The sequence below is a fragment of the Muntiacus reevesi genome, chromosome 1 (genome assembly GCF_963930625.1).
Source record: "Muntiacus reevesi chromosome 1, mMunRee1.1, whole genome shotgun sequence".
Lineage (NCBI taxonomy): Eukaryota > Metazoa > Chordata > Mammalia > Artiodactyla > Cervidae > Muntiacus > Muntiacus reevesi.
Genome location: NC_089249.1, coordinates 218,802,664 through 218,820,987, shown reverse-complemented (window position 1 = coordinate 218,820,987; position 18,324 = coordinate 218,802,664). Strand labels below are relative to the sequence as shown.

At 35.2% G+C, this 18,324-nt stretch overlaps 1 protein-coding gene across 1 annotated transcript in view; it reads right to left on the bottom strand.

The window, feature by feature from the left end:
• GCSAML (germinal center associated signaling and motility like) overlaps window positions 1–18,324 on the bottom strand; it is a 48,461-nt gene that overhangs the window by 19,823 nt on the left and 10,314 nt on the right. Inside the window, exon 2 of the mRNA XM_065934876.1 lies at window positions 2,385–2,444. Coding sequence (XP_065790948.1) covers window positions 2,385–2,444 — 60 coding nt within the window. The remainder of the gene's footprint in view (window positions 1–2,384; window positions 2,445–18,324) is intronic.

Here is an 18,324-nt window from a genome sequence, read left to right as displayed (position 1 = left end):
CCAGGGATCAAACCCGTGTCTCCTGCATTCTAGGCAGAACCTTTACCGTCTGAACCTCCAGGGAAGCACTCTCGCTAAACCAATGGACAAACACACACACTGCTTTATCTCACAAATGACATGCTTGCACAGCAAGGTCCTAAGCACAAAGTTGCAAGCAAGGACTGCACATATAGATAGGTAGGTAGATAGATAGATAGATAGATAGATAGATAGATAATAGAAACAATGTAATAAAGACAAGTAAAGAACAAAATTATTAACATAATATACATGGAGCAGGAAAGTGGACTAGTATAAATCGGGGGGGGGGGGAATTGAGAGAAATGGCAAAGCTTTTAGAGAAAGTAAAATAGTATTAAAAGCACGGAAAAGTAAAAAAAAAAAAAAAAGCAGTAGCATAAAAAACATACTTGAGACTAAAAGGTAAGTGGTAGAAAATAAAGAGGTAGAGTGGTTAGAAAAAGAATGATAATTATGAAAAAAAAAGAAATCTTAATATACACATAGTTGTTATTTCAGGTCATGAGAACCAAACAATTAAAACAAAAATATCCAAAGATATTATTTAAAACAAACACCTGAAATAAAGACTTGAATCTGAAAATTGATTTTATGGGTGAAAGAAACACAAATCATAGGGAACACTGATGTGTAATAGCTTCTGAACTTCAAGAATAATGAATCCTGGAACATCCATGGGAAAACATTACAGATATAGAATGCAATCAGAACATTAGTGCAGAAACATCGAAAGATATTTTCTACCTCTTCTCCAGCTACAAAATGTAAAGGGGACTTGCGAAGAGGCACAGTGAAGGCATAGCCACTCCACTATTTCTACACTTTCCTTTGTGCAGAGAAAGCATAGCTGCAACTTAGGAAATGACTGATTCCTCAAAAATTATTTCCTGTCACCAACAAACATCAAGGTCTTCCTCTCCATCCCCCATACCTTCACACTTTGTAAGACTGGAAAGGGTCATCTCAGAGACAGAAACACAGAGCTTGAGATGAAATGATTAGGAAATGGGTTGAGTACAAAGATATGAAAATCTCATGACTGACAAACAAGTCATGGTGTTTCTGTTAATCTAAGCAGTGGCAAGATATGAGTGTCCAGATATAGATTGCTTTTGCACTGCCTTTTTTTTTCCCCCCATGAGTGTCCTGTCAGGGTTGGGCAACTGATAGACACTAACAAGTTCAAGCAGTGGTTAAAGCCTTCATAAGCACTTAGTCTATAGAGGAAGATGGAATGTAAAAAGTCAAACTAACAATATAAAGTTACAAGTTAAGAGAAAGGCATAGAAAAATATGAATTGATTCTTTCAAATTGTGGTGCTGGAGAAGACTCTTGAGAGTACCTTGGACTGCAAGAAAATCAAACCAGTCAATCCCAAAGGTAGTAAATCTTGCATTTTCATTGAAAGGACTGACACTGAAGCTGAAGCTCCAATACTTTGGTTTCCTGATGCAAAGAGCCGACTCATTGGAAAAGACCCTGATGCTGGGAAAGATGGAGGGCAGGAGGAGATGGGGGTGGATGGCATCATCGACTCAATGGATGTGAGTTTGAGCAAACTCCAAGGGTAGTGAAGGACAGGGAAGCCTGACGTGCTACAATCCATGGGGTCACAAGGAGTCAGACACAACTGAGCAACTGAACAACAGCAAAATATAAAGAGAGGGGCAGTTGTAGAAAATCGACATGGTATGGAAACAGCATTCTTACATAGTCTAGTCAAGGAGCTCATAGAAATCATAAGAGCCAGCATCTCCAGAGGAGTTATTTTCTGTCACAAACAAGGAAAATGAAACCCATGTGCACTAGCAAAACAGCATGAGCCAGGGCCCCGAGGTGAAGATGATTAGTGGCTTGGAGGATATGACTTCCTGGGAGAAAACAGGTGAGAATGCAGGGTGAGGAATGATATTGGAGACATACACAGGAGTCAATCTATGTTGAATTTTAGTCCATGGTGAAAAGTTTGGATTTTATTCTGGGTGTAATAGAAAAACATAGATGGGTTTTAAGGGAAAGACATGAATAGATTTATATTTTCCCAAATTATTCTAAGTATGTGGAATAGGTTAGAAGTGTGGTCATTCCAAATAACCAACCAGAAACAAATATCCTTTATATCAGCTATTCACTCATGCATTTGCATTATATAACTATTAAGAAACAAAATATGTGTACTAATGACCCAGTTTTCATGTTTAGAGTCTCCATCTAACTTTCTGCCAAGTCTTAGAGGCAATAGCCAAAGAATTTTATCATTGGGGCTCTAAGAGATCTAAGATAGGACATTAGCTCTCATGGTACAGAGATTCTGGAAGTAAATCTCTGGGGGAAATGCTCTGAAATGCTGTGTTCTTACCGTTTTCTTTTCACATCTGGGCTTACCTTCCCAAGCTCCTTTTGATTGTCTTTCAAGCAACTAGAAAACACACAAGAAGAAAAGAGATTGTTACCTCTCTCCAAATTTTTTTGTCTCCATTTTAGCTTTCCTTAACATTTTTCAAAAAATGGGATACAATTTGTGTTAATTTTTGCTGCACAGTGAACTGAATCAGCCATATATGTAGATTCCACTCATACATGTTAATGCATGGTATGTGTTTTTCTCTGACTAATTCACTCTTTTTGATAGACTCTATGTCCATTCACATCTGTATAAATGACCCAACTTTGTTCTTTTTATGACTGAAAAATATTTCTTTGTATATACGTATGACATCTTCATTATCCACTCACCTGGATTTAGGTTGCTTTCATATTCTGGCTATAGTAAATAGTACTATAATGAACACTGAGGGGCATGTGCCTTTTGAACTATGGTTTTTCAGAGTATATGCCCAGGAGTGGGATTGCTGGGTTATATAGTAATTCTATTTTTAGTTTTTTAAGGAAACTCTGTACTGTTCTCCATAATGGCTATATCCATTTACCTTCCCACCAATAGTGCAAGAAGGTTGCCTTTTCTCCAGCATTTGTTGTGTGTAGATTTTTTGAAATGGCCATTCTGATTGGTGTGAGGTGATACCTCATTGTAGTTTTAATCTACATTTCTCTAATAATTAGTGATATTGAGCAATTTTTCATATGCCTCTTGGTCATCTGTATGTCTTTCTTGGAGAAATGTCTATTTAGGTCTTCCACACAGTGAGGTTTTTTGTTGTTGTTGTTGTTATCGAGCTGTTTGCATATTTTGGAGATTAATCCCTTGTCAGTTGCTTCTTTTGCAAACATTTTCTTTTCTCCTGTTCTCAAGGTTGTCTTTTCACCTCATTTTTGGTTTTCTTTGCTATGCAAAAGCTTTTAAGTTTAATTAGGTCTCACTTGTTTATTTTTGTTTTTATTTTCATTACTCTAGAAGATGGTCAAAAATGATCTTCCTGTGATTTATGTCAAAGAGTGCTTTTCCTATGTTTTCTTCTAAGAATTGCATAGTGTCTGGTCTTATGTTTCAGTTTTTAATCTATTTTGAGTTTATTTTTGTGTGTGGTATAGGGTTCTAATTTCATTCTTTTACATGTAGCTGTCAAGTTTTCCAGTCTTTCGTTGAAGAGACAGTCTTTTGTCCACTGTATATTCTTGCTTCTTTTGTCGTAGAATTGGTGCCCATAGGTGCGTGGGTTTACCTCTGGGCTTTCTATCCTGTTCCATTGATCTATATTTCTGTTTTGTGCAAGTACTTTACTGTTTTAATTACTGTAGCTTTGTAGTATAGTAGCTTAACCAAACCTCAGGAGACAGTGCCTGGCGTGCTGCAGTTCATGCGGTTGCAAAGAGTGAGACATGACTGAGTGACTGAACAACAGCTGAAGTCAGGGAGCTTTATTCCTCTAGCTCCATTTTTCTTTCTCAAGATTACTTTGGACATTTGGGGTCTTTCACCTTTCCATACACACTGTAACATTTTTTGTCCTAATTCTCTAAAAAATGTTGTTGGTAATTTGATAGAGATTACATTGAATATGTAGGTTCTTTATGTAGCATAGTCATTTTTCACAATATTGATTCTTCCAGCCCAAGAACATGGTATATTTTTCCATTTGTTAGTGTCATCTTTGATTTCTTTCATCATCAGTGTTGTCTTATTGATTTATAAATACAGGTCTTTTGCCTCCTTGTGCTCAGTTAAGTAGTCCTATTCAACTCTTTGAAACCCCATGGACTGTAGCCCACCAGGCTCCTCTGTCCATGAAATTTTCCAGTCAAGAATACTGGAGTGGCTTGCCATTTCTTACTACAGCTTTCACCTCCTTAGGTGAGTTTATTCCTAGGTATTTCACTTTTTTGTTGTTGCAATGATAAATGACATTGCTTCCTTAATTTCTCTTTCTGATCTTTCATTGTTAATGTATAGGAATTCAAGAGATTTATGTGCATTAACTTTGTATCCTGTAGCTACCAAATTCATCAATTAGCTCTAGTAGTTTTTTGGTGGCATCTTTAGGATTTTGTTTTAATGTAGGGTATCATGTCATCTGCAAACAACAACAGTTTTACTTCTTCTTTTCCAACGTGGATTCCTTTTCTTTGTTTTTCTTTTCATATTGCCATGACTAACTCTTCCAAAATTATGTTGAATGACAGTGGTGAGAGTGGACATCCTTATCTTGTTCCTGATCTTAGAGGAAATGCTTTCAGGTTTTTCACCAGTGAGAATGATGTTTGATGTGGGTTTGTCATATATAGCCTTTATTATGTTGAGATAGCTTCCCTCTATGCTCATTTTCTGGGTACTTTTTTTTTTTAATGACAAATGGGTGTCAAATTTTGTCAAAAGCTTTTATTGCACCTATTAGATGTTCATATAGTTTTTATTCTTTAATGTGTTAACATGGTGTATTACATTCATTGATTTGTATATATTGAAAAACCCTTGCATCTCTCGGATAAATCCCACCTGATCATGGTGTATAATCATTTTAATGTGTTGTTGGATTCTGTTTACTAGTATTTTGTTGAGCATTTGCATCCATGTTTCTCAGTGATATAGGTCTGTAATTTTCTTTTTCATGATATTTGGTTTTTATTACAGTGATGGTGGACTAGAGAGTGGGTACACTTCTCTTACTATTAAAAAGAAGCCTGCTTTTCCTTTCTGTTAAACTTCATTTTCTTTAAAATTGACAGTCATAGATACAGAATACAATTTGGAAATTGACCAGAAGCCAGACTTATGATGGAACAAAACTCTATAATCTGATCCCTGATTCTCTCAGTTTAATTTTTTATAATCAGGAAAGTTCTAGGGCTTGGATTGACCATGATCTGACATGCAAATTTCCTGAGTTCTCCAGAAGAGAAAGGAGGTGCCAAGAAGGTTGAAAGCCCCTTACAATGGAAAGGTTCGGCCTCTCCAGTGAGTCCAGGTAGCATAAGCATGCTATATATGTCTATGTGGAGTACTAGAACTACTGATCCTGGCCCTCTGAGCCAGAGCAAGATTCTCTAAAGCCTTCTGTTTTGCCATTCACGTACATGTAGAGCAATGTAATCCTCACCTACATTCAGAAAAGTGTATGTTGTGCATATTACTCTTAGGTTTATTCTCATTAATTAAAATCATTATTATGAGAATCAATCAAACACTGAATGATGAAGCTACAACCAGAGGAAACAGTGACTTGAATGATTATATAATGGTTACAGAATAATTCATCAGAGACCAAAGGCCATGATTCAGTTAATCAAATTTTTCACTATGTGCATTGTACAAACATAGCATTTCTTGGACTAGTCTTTTCCCACTAGTATCAAATCCTCAAAAATAGTGTATTCTCTTGTTTCTATGTAAGGGTTCATATAAAATATCTCAGACTATGAGCCTCATACTTGCTTAATGACATTATTGACGGAAGTCATTTCTTCAATATTAGTGTTTAAAGTTCAAGAAACTTTGTTAGATATTGACATATAGGACTACTAAGCAAAGAGTAGAACTTGTTACAAATACAAAGTATAATAAAATAAAATAAATCAGATTTGCAGAGAAAGGGAACCTTTTCTTTTGATTCTGATGTAGAGATTTCTGGATAGTATTCAAAAACTCTCAAATTTGGAAGTTATAATTACTTAACAGTATAGATTGTGAATCAGGAAAAATTTAATTTCAGTGTCCCCTATCTTCTTTTCTTTTTCTGTTTCCCTAGAATATACTTTCTCATGATTTCTTTTTTCCAATCTGATCAATGAAGATTCTCCTTGAGGTTTTCAATGATTCACTAATTTACCCTTCTAGGGGCTGTTTGTATTTCAAAATGAAAAAAAACAGGGTCATAGAGTTCCTAATTTAGAAGACACTTAATTGGAATTCGTTGTCATTAGAATTACTGTACATAAATAGGCACTTGTTAATTGTCATGCATAAAGTAAAAGATTTTGTTTTAACCAAACAGAATTCAGATACCATCAGGCATTGATGATATACAAAAATTTATTGAATGAATTAATAAATTGTCAATATTCTATCATTTAAAAACCACATATTAAGCTTAAAATGTATGCTGGCCAAAGTACTGGGATAAGGGCTGATTTTTCCATATTTTCTGTGCTTTTTTCCTTTCTTTTTAAAAGTGTTCCAAATGTATGACTTTAACTTTTTAATACATCATAGCTCCACAAAAGAAATCTAAATAAACACTTAAATGCAATAATTTGAACAATATTTCTCCATCCAATTTGAGAATTTTTATTTTCCATAGATTCTTCTCTCCACCTCAAGAAGACTCTTCAAAATTTCATTTAGTTTAGGTTTGGTACTGATGAAAACTTTTTAGATTTGCTTAAATGAGGTAATTCTTATCTCACCTTCTATTTTAATTGAGTAGAATATCCTAAGTGCTGGACAGTATTTTTGAAGGGGATATGTACATGCTCAGATGTGTCCAACTCTTTGCTACCTCAAGAACCGTAACCTGTCAGACTCCTCTGTCCATAGAATTTTTCAGGCAAGATTACTGGAGTGGGTTGCCTTTTCCTATTCCGGGGCATATTCCTGACCAAGGGATCAAAGCTACATCTCTTCTGTCTCCTGCCTTGACAAGCAGATTCTTTACCACTTGAGCCATCTGGGAATTGCCCAGATGAATATTTTGATGAATGCAGATGCAAAAATTCTCAACAGAATACTCGCAAACCAAATACAATCATATGTTAAAAGAACTATATACCATGATTGTGTTGGATTTATTCAAGAAACACAAGAATGATTCAATGTTTGCAAATCAATCAGTGAGACATACAAAATTAGCAAGAGGAAGGATAAAAATAATGTGATCATCTCAACAGATGAGAAAAATGCATTTGACAAAATTTAACATTCATTCATGATTAAAATCATGATTAAAACTTTTACCGAACTGGGTATAGAGGGAATATAGAATGGGAAAGACTAGAGATCTCTGCAAGAAATTATAGATACCAAGGGAATATTTCATGCAAAGATAGGCACAATAAAGGACAGAAACAGTATAGACCTAACAGAAGTAGAAGATATAAAGAAGAAGTGGCATGAATACACAGAAGAACTTTACAAAAAAAGATCTTCATGACCCAGATAACCACAATGGTGTAATCATTCACCTAGAGCCAGACATCCTGGAACGTGAAGTCAAGTGGGCCTTAGGAAGCATGACTATGAACAGGGCTAGTGAAAGTGATGGAATTCCAGTTGAGCTATTTTAAATCTTAAAAGATGATACTGTAAAAGTGCTGCACTCAATATGACAGCAAATTTGGAAAACTCAACAGTGGCCACAGGACTGGAAAAGGTCAGTTTTCATTCCAATCTCAAAGAAAGGCAATGCCAAAGATTGCTCAAACTACCACACAGTTGCACTCATCTCACATGCTAGCAAAGTAGTCCTCAAAATTCCCCAAGCCAGGCTTCAACAGTACATGAACTGTGAAATTCCAGATGTTCAAGTTGGATTTAGAAAAGGCAGAGGAACCAGAATTCAAATTGCCAACATCTGTTAGATTATCGCAAAAGCAAGAGAGTTCCAAACAAATATCTACTTCTGCTTTATTGACTATGCCAAAGCCTTTGACTGTGTGAACCACAGCAAACTGTGGAAAATTCTGAAAGAGATGGGAATATCAGACCACCTGACCTGCCTCCTGAGAAATCTGTATGCAGGTCAGGAAGCAACAGTTAGAACTGGACATGGAAAAACAGACTGGTTCTAAATTGGGAAAGGAGTACATCAAAGCTGTATTTTGTCACCCTGATTATTTAATTTATATGCAGAGTACATCATGTGAAATGCCAGGCTGGATGAAGAGCAAGTTGGAATCAAAATTGCCGGGAGAAATATCAATAACCTCAGCAATGCAGATGACACCACCCTTTTGGCAGAAAGTGAAGAAGAACTAAAGAGCCTCTTGATGAAAGTGAAAGAGGAGAGTGAAAAAGTTGGCTTAAAACTCAGCATTCAGAAAACTAAGATCCCTGATAGAGGGAATATAAGTGAGCACAATAAAGCCCATTTATGAGAAATCCACAGCTAACATCATACTCAATGGTAAAAAGATGAAAGCTGTTTCTCTAAATTTAGGAACAAGGCAAGAATGCTCATTGAATTCATGCAATTAGGTAAGAAAAAGAAATAAAATACATCTATATTAGAAGAGTAGAAGTAAAACTGTTCCTATTTGCAATACTTTATATAGAAAACCCTAATGCCTCCAAAGAGTCTGTTAAAATAAATAAATTCCTCATAATTGCAGGATATAAGATTAATATTCAGAAATCTTTTGTGTTTCTGTACACTAATCCTCAAAAGAGAACGTTTTAAAAAAAATCTTGTTTAAAATCATATCGAAAAGAATTAAAATATCTAGGAATAAATTTAACCAAGATGGTGAAAGATGTATACTAAGAAAATTATACAACATTGATGAAAGAAATTGAAGATAATACAAAGAAATTGAAAGCTATACTGTGATTTTGTATTAGAATAATTAATATTGTTAAATTGAGTATTCTAATCAAAGCAATCTACAGATTTAATGCAATCTCTATCAAAACACTTGTCAGGGAATGTTTAACAGTAGGATTCCTGTGTGCTGTGTTCTGTCTTTCATGAGCCCTCTGTTCCTTATCAGTTCCTGATAACAGGAACGAGTGGAGTGGCACACTGCTCCCAGGACTGAGGTCATGAGATGGAATGTATGCATGGATTTCCTTCATTAGCTTTTCCATACAGTGAAAGTGATAATTTAAGACCCTCTTTCTTTTGATATGGATTGTCTCCTGGCTTTATGACCCCTATTACTCCTTGTTTCCTTGGTAACTTGTAAGTCTGGTCTTTTGATCTTTACCTTTGCTGAAGAAGCTACCTTGTAAAACAGTATATATACTCACACAGAATTCAATAAAGCACCCTCCTTCCACTAGAGACCTGAGTCCCCAGGTCCTCCTTTCTCTCTCTCTCTCCCTCTCTCTCTCTCTCTCTCTCTCTCTCTCTCTCTCACTCACTCTTTCTGGCTGATTCTCTGGAGCATGGAAGCCTGCCGAGCTCACTTTCTTGCCTGGGCTTTCAAGACCTCTTTGAGAGGACACCCTGTGCCTATGTGAGTGGTACAAGGGCTGGCCTGGGGCTTTATTGGTTCTCTGCACAACCCAGGGAATATTAGCCTCTTTCTCTCTTTTGCTTTCTTATCGTCAACTCTGGACCCCAGGTTCCAGTCCATTAAAGGACGGCAACAAACACCCATGACTTTTTTCACATAACTAAAACAAATAATCCTAAAATTTATATGGAACCACAAAAGACCCAGAATTTCTAAAGCTCTCTTGAGAAAAAAGAACACAGCAGTATCACTCTCCCAGACTTCAGAGTATACTACTTATATACAGTAATCAAAATGGTTTTGTCCTGGCACAAAAAAAAAAAAAACAGACACATAGGTCAATCAAACAGAAAAGAGAATCTAGAAATAAATTCATGTATCTATAGCCAGCTAATCATTGGCAAGAATATACCAATGGAGAAAACAGTCTCTTCAACAAATTTTCCTGGTAAAATAGGACAGTTACATGTAAAACAGTGATATTAGAAAAATTTTTCACATTGTACATAAAAATAAAATGATTTAAAGACCTAGTTGTAAGATTTGTAACCATAAATTCCTAAAAAAAAAAAAAAATAGGCAAACACTCTGACATGTTACAGCAACATTTTTTGCCAAAATAAATAAAAGCAAAAATAAACAAATTGGATCTGATTAAACTTATACATTTTGCACAACAAAGGAAATCATTTATAAAATGGAAATACAACCTACAGAATGGGATAAAATATTTGCAAATGATGAGCTCAACCAAAGGCTAATATCCAAAATATATAGATACCTCATACAACTCAGTATCACAAAAACAAACAACCCAACAACAAAAAATGCACCTGAACAGACATTTCTTCAAAGACATACAGATGGCTAACAGACAAATGAAAAGATGTTCAACATCATAAAGTATTAGATAAGCATAAATCAAGACAGCATTGAAGTATCATCTTACACCTGTAAAATGACCATTATCAAAACAATTGCAAACAGGAAAAGTTGGAAAGGATGTGGAGAAAAGTGGACCCTTGTACACTGTTGGTAGAGATGCAAATTGGTACAATCACTATGAAAAACAGTATGGAGATTCCTCATAAAACTAAAAATAGAACTACATATGATCCAGAAATTCCACTCCTTGGTACTACATCTAGAAAAAATCAGAACATGTGTGCAAAGGACACAAGAACATGTATGCAAAAGAAAACAAGAACATGTATGCAAAAGACACAAGATGCTGTATGCTGTGTACATACAATATCACTATTCACATATCACATACCCATATCACATACCCAAGATATGGAAACAACCTAAGTGTTCTTCAACAAATAAATGGATATAGAAGACATGAGATGTGTGTGTGTAATACATAATATTAATATTATTCAGTCTTTAAGAAAGATGAATTTGCTGCTACATCGGTGGATCTACAGAAACAATGGAAACAGTGACAGACTTTATTTTCTTGGGCTCTAAAATCACTGTGGATGGTGACTGCAGCCATGAAATTAAAAGATGCTTGCTCCTTGGAAGAAAAGCAATGACAAACCTCGACATTGTATTAAAAACCAGAGACATTACTTTGCCTACTAAGGTTTGTATAATCAAAGCTATGGTTTTTCCAGCAGTCATGTACAGATGTTAAAGCTGAACAATAAAAAATGATGGCCGAAGAACTGATGCCTTTGAACTGCTCTGGAGGAGACTCTTGAGAGTCCCTTGGACAGTATGGAGATCAAGCCAATCAACCCTAAAGGAAAACAACCCTAACTATTCATTGGAAGGACTGATGCTGCTGCTGAAACTGAAGCTCCAATAGTTTGGCCACCTGATGGAAAGAGCTGGCTCATTGGAAAAGACCCTAATGCTGAGAAAGACTGAAGGCAGGAGAAGGGGATGACAGAGGATTAAATGGTTGGATGGCACCATCAACTCAATAGACATGAGTTTGAGCAAACTCCAGGAGATGATGAAGCACAGGGAAGTCTAGTAAGCTGCAGGGGGTCCATGGGGTCACAAAGTCGCAAGCAGTCCATGGGGTGGCAAAGAGTCAGACATGACTGAGCAACTGAACAACAACAAAATAAGTCAGACAAAGACATAATGTTTGATATCACTTATATATGGAATCTAAAATATAATGCAAATGAATATATGCAAAAGATATTCACAGATATAGAAAACAAACTAGTGTTTCCCAAAAGAGAGAGAAAAAGAAGGAAGGACGTATTAGAGATATGGGATTAAGAGAGACAAACTACTATTATAAATAGATAACCAACAAAAAGATACTGTATAGCACTGGAATTATAGCCATTTTCCTGTAACAACTTTCAATAGAGTATAATCTGTAAAACTACTGAATCAGTATGCTGTACGCTTGAAATTAACAAAGCATTAGAAGTCAAATATACTTTAATAAAAATAATAAAGTTAAAAAAATCAGAAAAAGCACATGACAATCAACTAAGTGTTATCCCAGACAGGGTAGGTTATCAATACAAACAGCCAAGACATGGAAGCAACCTAAATGTACCTCGACAAATGAATGGATAAAGAAGATACAGTACATATATTCAATGAAATATTACTCAGCCATTAAAAATAATGCCATTTGCAGCAACATAGATGCACATACAGATTGTTATCCTCAGTGAAGACAAATATTGTATGATATTGCTTATATATAGAATCTAAATAAAATGATACAAATGAACTTACAAAATAAAAACAGATTCCCAGATCTACAGAGCAAACTTATGGTTAGCAGAGGGAAAGGGTCTAGGGGAGGGATAGATTAAGAGTTGAGGACTGACATGTACACATTGCTGTATTTTATTTTTTTTAATTTTTTATTTTATTATTTTTTATTAGTTGGAGGCTAATTACTTTACAACATTTCAGTGGGTTTTGTCATACATTGACATGAATCAGCCATAGAGTTACATGTATTCTCCATCCCTATCCCCCCTCCCACCTCCCTCTCCACCCGATTCCTCTGGGTCTTCCTAGTGTACCAGGCCCAAGCACTTGTCTCATGCCTCCCACCTGGGCTGGTGGTCTGTTTCACCATAGATAATATACATGCTGTTCTTTCAAAACATCCCACCCTCGCCTTCTCCCACAGAGTCCAAAAGGCTGTTCTGTACTTCTGTGTCTCTTTTTCTGTTTTGCATATAGGGTTATCGCTACCATCTTTCTAAATTCCATATATATGTGTTAGTATGCTGTAATGTTCTTTATCTTTCTGGCTTACTTCACTCTGTATAATGGGCTCCAGTTTCATCCATCTCATTAGAACTGATTCAAATGAATTCTTTTTAACGGCTGAGTAATATTCCATGGTGTGTATGTACCACAGCTTACTTATCCATTCATCTGCTGATGGGCATCTAGGCTGCTTCCATGTCCTGGCTATTATAAACAGTGCTGCGATGAACATTGGGGTGCACGTGTCTCTTTCAGATCTGGTTTCCTCAGTGTGTATGCCCAGAAGTGAGATTGCTGGGTCATATGGCAGTTCTATTTCCAGTTTTTTAAGAAATCTCCACACTGTTTTCCATAGTGGCTGTACTAGTTTGCATTCCCACCAACAGTGTAAGAGGGTTCCCTTTTCTCCACACCCTCTCAGCATTTATTGCTTGTAGACTTTTGGATAGCACCATCCTGACTGCTGTGTAATGGTACCTCATTGTGGTTTTGATTTTCATTTCTCTGATAATGAGTGATGTTGAGCATCTTTTCATGTGTTTGTTAGCCATCTGTATGTCTTCTTTGGAGAAATGTCTGTTTAGTTCTTTGGCCCATTTTTTGATTGGGTCATTTATTTTTCTGGAATTGAGCTTCAGGAGTTGCTTGTATATTTTTGAGATTAATCCTTTGTCTGTTTCTTCACTTGCTATTATTTTCTCCCAATCTGAGGGCTGTCTTTTCACCTTACTTATAGTTTCCTTTGTAGTGCAAAAGCTTTTAAGTTTCATTAGGTCCTATTTGTTTAGTTTTGCTTTTATTTCCAATATTCTGGGAGGTGGGTCATAGAGGATCTTGCTGTGATTTATGTCCGAGAGTGTTTTGCCTATGTTCTCTTCTAGGAGTTTTATAGTTTCTGGTCTTACATTTAGATCTTTAAACCATTTTGAGTTTATTTTTGTGTATGGTGTTAGAAAGTGTTCTAGTTTCATTCTTTTACAAGTGGTTGACCAGTTTTCCCAGCACCACTTGTTAAAGAGATTGTCTTTTTTCCATTGTATATCCTTGCCTCCTTTGTCAAAGATAAGGTGTCCATAGGTTCGTGGATTTATCTCTGGGCTTTCTATTCTGTTCCATTGATCTATATTTCTGTCTTTGTGCCAGTATCATACTGTCTTGATGACTGTGGCTTTGTAGTAGAGTCTGAAGTCAGGCAGGTTGATTCCTCCAGGGATAGATTAAGAGTTTAGGACTGACATGTACACATTGGTGTATTTTAAATGGATAACCAACAAGGACCCAAGCAAAGGGAACTCTAACTCTGCTCAATATATGTAAAAACCTACATGGGAAAATCATTTGAAAAAGGATAGTTACATGATTATGTATAACTGAATCACTTTGCTGTACACCTACAACTAATATAATATTGCTAACCAACTTCAAAATAAAATTAAAAGTTTTAAAAAGGGACCATATTATCAATTATTTGAAATTCGATGCCATTATTGACTTGTACTATATTTTTCACTTAGCTTGTATTAATCTGCTAACAGAATAATTATAAGCTTAAGCAAATTTTTGTTTATGCATTTTTTGTGCATTTTTCTGAGAATAATTAGAGAGAGATACATTTACAGATATTGGATTGAGACATTCAGAGGTGTTATCTGGCAGACGCCCTTGTTACTTTTGCCATGCCTACTTTTTTGGTGTCACTATCATGCTTATCTTGTTGTCACAACCTCAGACATCATGTCCATGTTTAAAGTAATTATAAAAGGGAAAGTAGATGCCATTTATGCTGAATATATTTATTATAAAAGAAAAAGATTTCACAGGAAGCTCCAGGTCATCTCATTGAACATCTAATGATATGCCTACCTACAAGGGATATTAGAGCTGATTATATTGCTAAAGTAAATAAAATCAAACTTATATTAGTATGGAATCTTGAGGAATGGATACAGATCATGCAAATGACAGTGTTTCCAATTCACTAATAGAGAAAAAAAGACAAGGAAAAAAGCCTTTCCTAATCATTTCCCATTACTTGTTAACAATCTCTCTTATTCCCAAGCCCAAAGTTTACTTAGACACTGCTAAGACAGGACAGGAAAGTCAGTAACTTAATATGGTTCTGAATTGATAATGGATTTTATGTTCATTATTTGATTGCTTTCTCACTACCATCTCTGTTTATCAAACACTGATTGCTATCAGACCTCTAAGCCATTAATTTTTTTTAAAAAAAAAATGAAAGAAACCTATTAACATAATTTACCATCTTAGAAATCTAACCAAAAAATTTAATGGTTATCTCAACAGTTTCAAAAATTCATTTGATACTATTTAGCCACATTAATAATACAAATTCTCATAAAATATATTATAATTTGGAACTTCCTTAATGTTGATAAAAGCAATATATCAAAAGCATACAGCAAAGTTAATGAAAAAAAAACAAACAAGAAAAAGGCAGGAGTTGTAAAATATGAAAAGAAATAGAAAAGTCTTTTTTGTAATTTATATATTAACTATATGTAAAACCCAGTAGCATTAACTTAACAAACCATTAAATGACAAATTTAACAAGACTGGTAGACACAAAACAATCTTACAAAATTCAATAGCGTTTAACACTAGGCTAGAGAATAATGTACTTTATCTGATATTATAAATAGTACTTAGAAATCAACCTAAACAAAGAATCAAAAAAAAAAAAAATTACAACTCTTTTAAAATACACCAAAATTTTGAATGAACTTATACACAACTGTTTTGACTGGAATAGTGGTTGCATCAACATAGCTTTTTGTTCTGAAGTTAATCTATATAGCCAATGTTATCCCAATCAAAATTCAAGCTGATACTTTTGATTAATTCAACTAATTTAGTTTTTAATAAATATGAGAGGTAAAAGTCCTCAAAAAGTTAAATCAATTTTGAAGTGAGGAATAAAGAGGACATGTTATGAGCATAGTTAATGGGCATTGTTAATATCTATTCCATCTTCTTTCTGGAAAAAGGAAAGTGATGACTGCCTTCCTCAGAATCATTTGCCACCAATATTGAAGCTGCAAATTATATGCTGCTCAAAGTGTGAAGAGGCCTTTTTGTGGTTCTTCCTCCAAAAGTCAGGTTCACAGACAAGAAGTATTTTGTGAATCAGCCTTCTGGTGTCCATTCTCAAGCCTCATAAACAGTACTGGTAGGGAAATTTTTGATGTAGAATCACCCTAGAAACCTCTTAGGCAGGGTAGCTTGATCAATTTTGTAGGGTGAAGCTATGTTTTTAAAGAGGCCCAGGCTGAAAGCCAAGACTAGAGCCATTCCAGTGATTTTGTAGATACCAAAGTCTTTACATTAAAACCCATCCTACTAAAATCTTTCTACTATGGTTTATATTTATTATATCAGACCTCTGTGATATCATAGAGAATAACATCACACTAGACACCAAGACATACTACAAAGTCATTATAATAAAATCTATATGCTGCTAGTAAAGGAATACAAGACATAAACCAACCATATGTAGACACTTCATATATAATATAGAAGTAATTATAGTTCAATGGGAAAAGAATAGATCTTCTAGTACTTGAAGTTGCAAAATCTGGGTCATTTTTTTGAGAGGAAAAAAAGCAAAATCCCTAACTTAATCCATATACTAATAGAGATCAAAGATCTAATGAAGAAAATCAGTACAAAAAAATTCAGAGTAATAGCTTTGCTACATAAAAATGGGAGAAAACTTCTTCCTATGAAAATAACCAAGAGAAAAGAAAACATCTATCCACAAAAGCATTTAAATATAGTAGCTTTGTTCATTATAGCCCAAAATAGGAAGTAACTCAAATACTAAGGATAGAAGAATGCATAATCATACTCTTGTGTATTTGACCTAAACAGATTCTGCAATATTCAGTAACGAAAAAGAATGAACTTTTGTCACATCAACAGTATGGATTAATCTTTTCATTAATGTTGACTGAAAAGCAAGCACAAAAAAATACATATTTTATGAGCTCATTTGCAAAAAACAAACAAACAAAACATGGGCATAGAAGAGTACTTTGAGGTGATTGAAACAAGGCATGAGGAAAATTTCTGGGATGATGAAAAATTACATGTCATGATTGGGGTGTTCTATAGGTAAACACATGTTCTATGACTATACACATATTCTATAGATATATACCATGTTCCATAGGTATACACATTTGTAAAACTCAACCAGTGTTACACTTAAAATTTGCTCATTTTGCCATATGCAAATTTCACCTTAATACAGAAATCAATTAAAGGAAATTTATCTTAAAAGAACAAACCACAAACCATGAGGCAAAAACTTGACAAATTTTATTACATCAACCTTTAGGACTTCAGGTATTAATAAATAAAAATGAAGCAAGTAGATAGAAGCCTAGTAAGATTAGGTATTTATTATGGCTAACAAACTTGAATCAGTCTCCTGAACCTCTTCCTAGTCCTGTCTGTGCACTTCCCTACAAAATCCAGTTTTAGTAAAAATCCTTCCAAGGTGTTTTAACCAGAACCCCACCAAGCTCCTTGCTCTCCACCATCCACCAAGAGATTTCTGATCATCATGTCCTGTCTTCAACAAGAGTTCTGTTAGGTCGGTTGAGCCAGAACCACTTTTAACCCTATTTCCTCTTAGTAAATTTTCATCCACTGACCCCTACCCTGTTCCTTGACTGTAAATTCTTTCAGCCTCATCTCTCGCCCCAGCTATAAAATCAAGTCTTCCTTGCCATCTTTAACAAGTGTCATTACTTTTTTCTTTAACCTGGCTAACACTCAAGAGGTGAGTCTATAATATTCAAAAAGTGTTTGTTAATCCACAAGAATTCAAGAAACCATAGAGGGAGGAAAAGATGAGCAAAAAAGTTTCTGTTTGTTTGGGTATATTGTTTTACTTTAATTTATTTCTGATTGGAGGACAATAGCTTTACAATATTGCGTTGATTTCTGCTGTACAACAACATAAATAAGCTGAAAGTATACACACATCCTCTCCCTGTTGAGCCTCCCTCCCACCCAACTCCTCAATTCCCAGCCCTCTAGGTCATCACAGAGCACCATATGTAAAAAGCTAGCTAGTGGGAAGCAGCTATGTAGCACAGGGAACTCAGCTTGCTGCTCTGGGAGCAGAGGGTTTGGATAGTAAACATTTAAAAGAAGATTCAGAGCCTAAGAAGCATCTGAATAGATACACAAAATCACCAATAAACAACCAGAGAAATGAAAATTAAAATAACAATTGGTTACAAATTTACATTTAAAATATATGGCAAAATTAGAAAACATGCATTTTTCAAGTATAGGAACAGATGTGAAGATCCAAAAACTCCAGAAAGGGAGAGTAGAAAGTGTAGCCTCCTGGTAAAGAAATGAGGTATATTCCAGGTAACTCCTTCCAACGGGATACAAGAGGTATGTTTTAGATATCCACAGCAGGACTTTGGTAGGCAGGTTGACAATGAATGGATGGTGTGAAGCAAGCTCAGATAAGAGGTTAC